The following is a 7,884-nucleotide window of genomic DNA, read 5'->3' on the forward strand; positions in this document are numbered from 1 at the left end:
CACCTCATCTTGTGTACAGTAGTCTTCCTGCACCGTGGTGGTTCCCCGGCAATCGCTTCACAACAAGCGTAACACTTTTGCTAGACGGATAAAAGAACTTGGTGACAAGAAGTCTAGTTGCCCGATGAGATCAGATTTAGAGCCTTTAATAAGCAAAAAAACAAACAAAAAATGGCCAATTAATTTAAGTATTAAATCTAATTCTTAAAAGACAAAGGGGAAGTCTTTCTGTGAAAGTTCTCAAGAAGTTTGGAGACAAGAAAAATAGACAATATCCATCACTCACCACAGATCTTGTGATGAAGCCAATACAGGTGCCAGAAAAATGCCACTTGCAAAGAATCATAGAAATTATACTGCAACACTGATAACAGCAACAATTATCTGTCACACTGTGATGGTATTCGGTAAGGAAGGGGGGCCTCAAACTGTCCCTGGGACTGAGACCCTAACTATCCCTGTCCTAGGGGTATGCTTGAAGGTAGAGAGGCCCGAGTTGCCTATCTTACTATGCTCATGCTAAACCCTGATCTGTCCCCTCCCCCACTCCATGAGGCCTGGGACAGAAAACAAAACACAAAGACAAAACAGAGATAGCAGAAAACCTCTATCATACAAACACACTAACCAACAATAGGAAGGAGGATAGGGACAGGGAGGAATAAACTAAATGGGAAAGGGACCAGGAGATAAACACACACACACACACACACACACACACACACGTACTAAACCAAACCACAGAATACTTCTATAACAACTCTACTCCAACCACTTAGCTTTAGCAAACAGCACAGGGAGATGAATCTTTCACCGGCAGGGACAAGAAGGTCTGACCAGTTTATATAGGAAGAGGAAATGACCAGATCAGAAGAAGCTGAAATGGAGCTGCATGTTTCTGACCAGCATGGAAAGGGTTGTTCACCTCTTCAGAGGAAACTAAATCCATTTATTATGGGATACAAATCACACCATCTCTAAAGAAGAACTGCGATTCATTACCCGAAGTGACCGTCTAACTCCAGGTCTTCCAGGGAGACGTGACACCCTTGTGACATTATCTATTCGCATCTTGGTTTCAGAATCTGGGTCCCAAAAAAGAACAATAATCAAACAACATATACCATCAGGATGCCTGTCATATTTCATGTAAACAATGGCATAATTGCTGCTTTTTTGTGTTAATTCTGACTTAAAAAGAAAATAAATTAATACAAAAAAAATAATAAAAAGCAAACAAGTAGTCACATGTACTCATAAGTGGTACCAATGAACAAAACAATTAATCCTGCAAAAAAATAAATCTTACTGAAGAAAACAGAAGAATAATAAAGCTACAGACCTCCAAATAAGACAACCCAAAGGCAACTATTCTAAGACCTTATTGTGCGGAAGCAGTAAAACATATAGTAAATATATATATATATATATATATATATATATATATATATATATATATTTGCTATCACTGTAATTTTAGTGACCCACAGAAAACAAATATGTCGCTTATACCTCATGGTGATAGGGATAATATTTCAATAAAAAAAATTTTTTTGTAGAATTGCTGTTTTTCCATTCCTTTCTTTGCAAAATGTGAATTCAAGTTTTTCAATACTTTATATAAAACCAGAATATGGTAATTAAAAAACAACAAGCCGTAAAGAAAATTAAATTATGGCTCTTGGTGATGAAGCTCCGGATTTCAATACAATCATCTGATGGTGGATCTTATTTCATCTTGGAGAATTATTGCGCCGTCTTGAATAATAATTAAGTTAATGATGCTAAATTGTAAACAAATCAAACAATATTAAAAGCTAAAAAAAAGTGTAAAAATAAACAATGGTCTTTGTTTTCACTGTTCTTGTGATGTTTTTCCTTTTGTGACTTGCTCATATTTTGTGGAAGTAATGGCAGTGGAGCCTTCTGTATGAAATAAAAACTACATTTCACCATTAAGCAACAGCATTGAAAAATTAAAATGTTTGCTCTGAAAACAAAGTGACAAAACGCCAATGACAATGGAAGGGATTTTCCGTGTGGCTATTCTGCTGTATGGGAAAAATCTGTTTACTCTGCTTCTATATGACGTAATAAAAGTTGTCTGTAGTGAAAATGAAAGGAACTTTTTCTGCACAGAATATCAACAAGGCGTCAGAATAACTTGGACAGGTAACAACTCCTGTAGACTGGACGATGATCTGGCTTCTGAAGCTCTTGTTGGTACTGGAAACAATTCAAGTGAGGCTAAAGAAGATAAAGAGAAGGACCAGGAACAATCCATGTTTTCTGAGTAAAGATGAGATAAAAGAAGCCGAAGAAGCTAAAGAACGAACCCAACGACTTTTAACTGATGCGCTGAAGAAAAAGGAAAGTCTCCTGGTGGAAGATCCCAAGGTGTTTGGAGACCTAAATTTAGAGAAGCTTTATCCATTCCTCACCACAGATGTGGTGGAGGAGCTGATCCGAGAACTAGAGAAGGTGACGTTTGCAAAAAATAAAGATCCTAAGCAAGATATTGGAACTGTTGCGTATGTATACCGCGGCTCTGAAGATAGAACTATCTACCTATGTGAACTATTTTGGATAATGGATCCAAAATTTAAATTCCAACAAGACACAATCATCCACGAGGTTTGCCACATTCTTGGTTATGGTCATACAGTCCAGGAGAACAGTGACCGAGTGCAGAAGTCTCCACAGTCTATGTTGTGCCCTCAGACCACTTACTCAGTGGCTTCAGCCCTGACATCATCCATGGATCATCCTGGAACCTTCACAGACGGCTCCTACTCCTGCTGTGGTGAGACCTCCCGGGACACCGTGTGCGAGAAATCCTGGATCTGTAACCACATCAGGTAGGTGTCACATATTTATGTATTTCTAGACAGTATAATGTCTAGTGATTTACTGATCTACTGCAAATTGCCATAAAGAGGAAAGAGCGGAGCAAGTTGGTTACATCTACAGGGTGATGAGTAGTTTTTCCCTCATATGGGGCAAAGTTTAATTTTACTACCCTCGATCTATATCTAAATACCCTGACCAGGATGCTGACACCCAGAATCCGGAGTATATTGGGTATATAAACAATGGGAGGGAATGTATAGAATGTATAATACATGTGGCATAACTATTGGCTGTCTGTGCACCAGAAAATTAAGTCTAAAGCAGCTCTTGATTTTACATACTTTCTCATGTAAGTGATTCCTCTGTGCTTGGAGAGACCAAGCTCAATTTTGTTAAATCCTCAATTTTATTAATTTTTTTACAAAAGTAACACAAAGGGCAAAAAGTTGAAATTTTTGACCATACCTGTCTTGTGGCAAATTTTGGAACCGGTTTATGATAAATAATAAATATCCCTCTTTGTGTTTCTACAAGTGAATCTGAGACTAAATAGTAGCTCCGTAGCTTATAAACGCGGCTGCTGAAATTTACTCACTCCCTAGATTCAGATACAAAAGTAAAAGGTCAGGAGAACAACTAGGTCTCAAGTAAGGGCAAATTATCAGGAGAGTAAGGCTAGGTTCACATTGCGTTAGGGCAATCCGTTTAGCGCAGAGCGCTAGCGGATTGCGCTAATGCAATGTCTCTAGAGGGATCGTGTTTGCCGATCCCGCTAGCGCAGATACCCAATCTGCGCTAGCAAGGAACGAACCTCGGACGCTGCAAGCAGCGTCCAAGGTCCGTCCGAAAATAACGGCACATAGATAGCGTATGCCGAAAATGGCATGCGCTAGCGATGCGCTAGAGATTAAAACCACATTGCCATCAATGGGTGCGCTAACGGACCCGTTGCATGGCATTAATTGCGACAATTTCGCCGTGTAACGGAGTCTGCTAGCGTTAACCCATAAACGCAATGTGAATCTAGCCTAAGATCTGATTTTTAACCTTGCATCTAACTAATTTGATAATTTTATTTTTTTTATTTTTATTATTATGTATCAGGTTGGTGAAGTTGATGCACAAAGTAGAACGTCTGTGGAAACAAATATTGCTGGTGCCGAGATGTCCTGCTGGTGACGAGACTGATACTACCAGTGATGATACAGATGCTCCGGTAGAAGAGATGGGGGCAGATACTTGTAGCGTAAAGACAGAATTTTCTTTTGAAGATCCGGATATATCTGATGATGAGATAGATGAGGAGCAGACAGATATTGTTATGCAGATGGTAAAGAGATGGACGACTCTGGTGAAAACTCAGTACAGTCTGTTGAAGACACAAACCAATTTGTTAGAGAAGCAGAAAGATCTGATGAAACAAATCAATCTATTGAAGACGCAGAGAAATCTATTGAAGACGCAGAGAAATCTATTGAAGACGAAGAGAAATCTATTGAAGACGCAAAGAAATCTATTGAAGACACAGAGAAATCTATTGACGCAGAGAAATCTATTGAAGACACAGAGAAATCTATTGAAGACACAGAGAAATCTATTGAAGACACAGAGAAATCTATTGAAGACACAGAGAAATCTATTGAAGACACAGAGAAATCTATTGACGCAGAGAAATCTATTGAAGACACAGAGAAATCTATTGACGCAGAGAAATCTGTTGAAGACACAGAGAAATCTATTGAAGACGCAGAGAAATCTGTTAATGGCACAGGATAATGTTTTGAAGAAAAAGGACAATATGGAGAAGACACTGGTCGATATTTTTGAGACACAGTTCGATATGTTGGAGACACAGGTCAATGTGGCGAAAACAGAGGCGGATGTGGTGAACACCCTGAGCGATATACTGAAGACACTGGCCGATGTGTTGGAGACACAGTGTGTGTGGAAACGTAGGCTGTTATGGTTTAGGTACAGGATGAGGTTTTGGACCAAGTATGGGGCAGAGAATTGAAATAATGGCCCCACATTCAGAAAAAAATACACTAGAATCTCAGTGACTTAAAAAAATTTACTTTTAAAGGGTTAAGTGTCCTGTTGTGCCATAATAAAGAGGTTAAAACAATATCATGATTTTACTACTACATGTTCTGTACACGACTGATGTTATAATCAGATCAGGGATACGACAATCGATGACCTTTATGACTATTTACATATAGTAATTATTAATACAATCCACTTATCATTTGCAGCCTGGAAGCCAACAAGAACTTGATTTTGGTTGACAAAAAAGGCTGACACTTGTAGTTATTATTTTTAGTTTATAAACCAAATAAATTAAAATTGTTCTTCTCAGTTTCTGTATTTTTCCTAATAACAATAAAAAAAATTATTATCCAACAAGAGGATAAACCGCACTCCTGACTTTGGAAGAAAATATAGAATAGACTTTATTTAATTAATCAGTATCTCACAAAGCATTGTAGCATTGCGGGAATGTTTTCAGACTGATGAAGGTCCTTCTTCAGGCTCTATGAGGAGGAATAAGGACAGCCTTGCCTCCCATTTATTTCCACACTACTTCTGGGTAAGAAGGATAGAATTGGGCTTAAATATTTATACAATCAGATACAATTTTGAAAACTCTGGTCCAGACTGATTTTCTATGTGATACGTGAAGGATGTGAGTGATCAGCGATGTATCGGCCATTACGTAATAAAGGAGAAATGTCAAAGGTCTAAAATATGACTATACAAGATGCCACTAAGTAGTGAAAAAAAAATACTTTATAAAAGAGGATAAACGAATTTGCAAGGAAATGGACATCCCAGATTCTCTCCTGGCTGATGTTAAATTCCTATATGGTTTGGCAGACTCCACTCCTGAACAATTGGGTAGGGACCGTTCATTGAGTTAAAAGAAAAAAGTTAAAAAAATGCCCCCAGCACAAAGTGATCAATCCACCATTGACATCTTTGTGGAGTTGGTAACCAGAGATCTGGAGAGATTGGAGACCGAAACCAAAAGTGGAAAGTACAATTTATCCAGATCTGAAATAGAAGTCTTAAAGATGTTGGAAATACGGTCATCATGAACCAGGGAGATTATGTAGCTATGTGTCAAAAAATCCTGAATGAACGTAGAGATTATGAGAAATTATCCTCCAATCCCACTGCTAAGTATGTTAAACAACTCAAAGGGATCCTAGACAGGGGTTTGGAAGACTCCCTAATTGATAAAAATGAGTATGATTTTCTCTTTCCACAGTACCCAGTAATGGCAACCTTTTATTGTCTTCCAAAGGTGCATAAAGGTCTGACACCACTAAAGGGGAGACCTATAGTATCAGGGATTAACAGCCTGTGTCATCATGTAGGAATGTATCTAGATGTAATTTTGAAACCCCATGTTGTCTCGCTCAACTCCTATACAAGAGATTCCAATGACCTCTTGAGGAAATTGGACGATTTAGTTCTGGAACCAGAAGCCCTTTTTGTGTAGTATTGATGTGGAGGCTCTCTACTCATCCATCAATCATGGGGATGGTCTGAGGGCAGTGGAGTATTTCATTAGGAGTATAGGTCAACAATATACAAGACACAACAAATGGGTATTAGATCTATTGGAGTTTTGTTTGACAAAAACATCTTTTTGTTTGATGGCACAGTCCACCACCAGCTCAGGGGCACAGCGATGGGCAATTCTTGTGCGCCTATGTACGCTAATTTTCTCCTGGGCTGGTGGGAGAAGACTATCGTTTTTGGGGAATCATTTATCGAAGAACAGACCAAAATTTTCTTTTGGTCGAGATACATCGATGATGTGCTATTAGTGTGGAATGGGGATGTCACAAGCTTTACCACCTTTGTGTTAAAATTAAATGACAACCCTTTGGGATTACGCTTCACTTGTGAACATCATGAGAACCAATTACCCTTCCTATATCTGTGCATACAAAAGATGCCGGATGGTCATATCAATACCAAAACATACAGAAAACCAACTTCCACAAATGCCCTCCTCCGGTGGGACAGCCACCACCCCGTGCCCCTGAAAAAAGGTATCCCTAAGGGACAATATTTGAGGGCACAGCGGAATTGTTCATCCATGCAGGATTATCGTGACCAAGCAGATGATTTGTGACTACAATTCCTAGATAGGGGTTACCCTGATGGCATTTTGAGGAAAGCATTTAAGGAAGTTGAAAAGGTGAGCAGAAACAATCTCCTGGTACCAACTCCCAAAAAAGATGACATACCAAAATGTAGGTATATTACAACTTTTAATAATGGTGCACAGCAGATCTGGGCTATTTTACAAAAACATTGGTCCATCCTTCATATGGATGAGGACATTGGAGAAATAGTTGGAAAATGCCCTAGCATCACTTTTCAGAAAGGAAAATCTATAGATGACAGATTGGTACACAGCCACTACACCGCACCAAGAAAGGAAACCTGGCTTTCCAATCAATCCAAAGGATGCTATAAATGCAGTGGCTGTGTGGCATGTCCTGTTCTAGCAATAGGATCAAACTTCAGGAGTGAAAGAACTGGAAAAGAATATCTGTTTTATCACTTTATAAATTGTGGAACGAAGGGAGTGATATATAGAGCTGTGTGCACCTGCGGTCTTGAATATATAGGCAAAACTATAAGGGAATTCAGAAGACGAGTAGGAGAGCATCTGAGAGATATCACCCTAAAAAGAGACACTCCATTAGCTAAACATATGAATGCCAAACATTATGGTAAGAGCTGTGATTTGAGGTTTATGGGAATCGATAAGGTCATTCCACCAAGGAGGGGTGGAAATTGGGACCAGATATTGTTACAACGTGAGACAAAATGGATTCATCGTCTGAAAACACAAACACCTGGAGACTTTAATGAGATTTTCACCTACAGCTGTTTTCTTTGACATCTTAGGGTAAACCATTATTTCATAAACCCTGCGCACCATTCTGCCCTTCCTTCCCCCTCTTTGTTTCTATTAAGGGTTATGTAGGGCATATACAGGGCTAGCAATCG

At 39.0% G+C, this 7,884-nt stretch overlaps 1 protein-coding gene across 1 annotated transcript; it reads left to right on the plus strand.

Annotated features, from left to right (window-relative positions):
* Positions 1-2,165: 2,165 nt before the first annotated feature.
* On the plus strand, positions 2,166-5,198 carry LOC138645796 (girdin-like). The gene is made up of 2 exons (XM_069735309.1): positions 2,166-2,858; positions 3,955-5,198. The coding sequence occupies exons 1-2, from the start codon at positions 2,197-2,199 to the stop codon at positions 4,862-4,864; spliced, it is 1,572 nt and encodes a 523-aa protein (XP_069591410.1). The 5' UTR covers positions 2,166-2,196; the 3' UTR covers positions 4,865-5,198.
* The last annotated feature ends 2,686 nt before the right edge of the window (positions 5,199-7,884 follow it).

Source organism: Ranitomeya imitator, chromosome 7, assembly GCF_032444005.1.
Source record: "Ranitomeya imitator isolate aRanImi1 chromosome 7, aRanImi1.pri, whole genome shotgun sequence".
Classification (NCBI taxonomy): domain Eukaryota; kingdom Metazoa; phylum Chordata; class Amphibia; order Anura; family Dendrobatidae; genus Ranitomeya; species Ranitomeya imitator.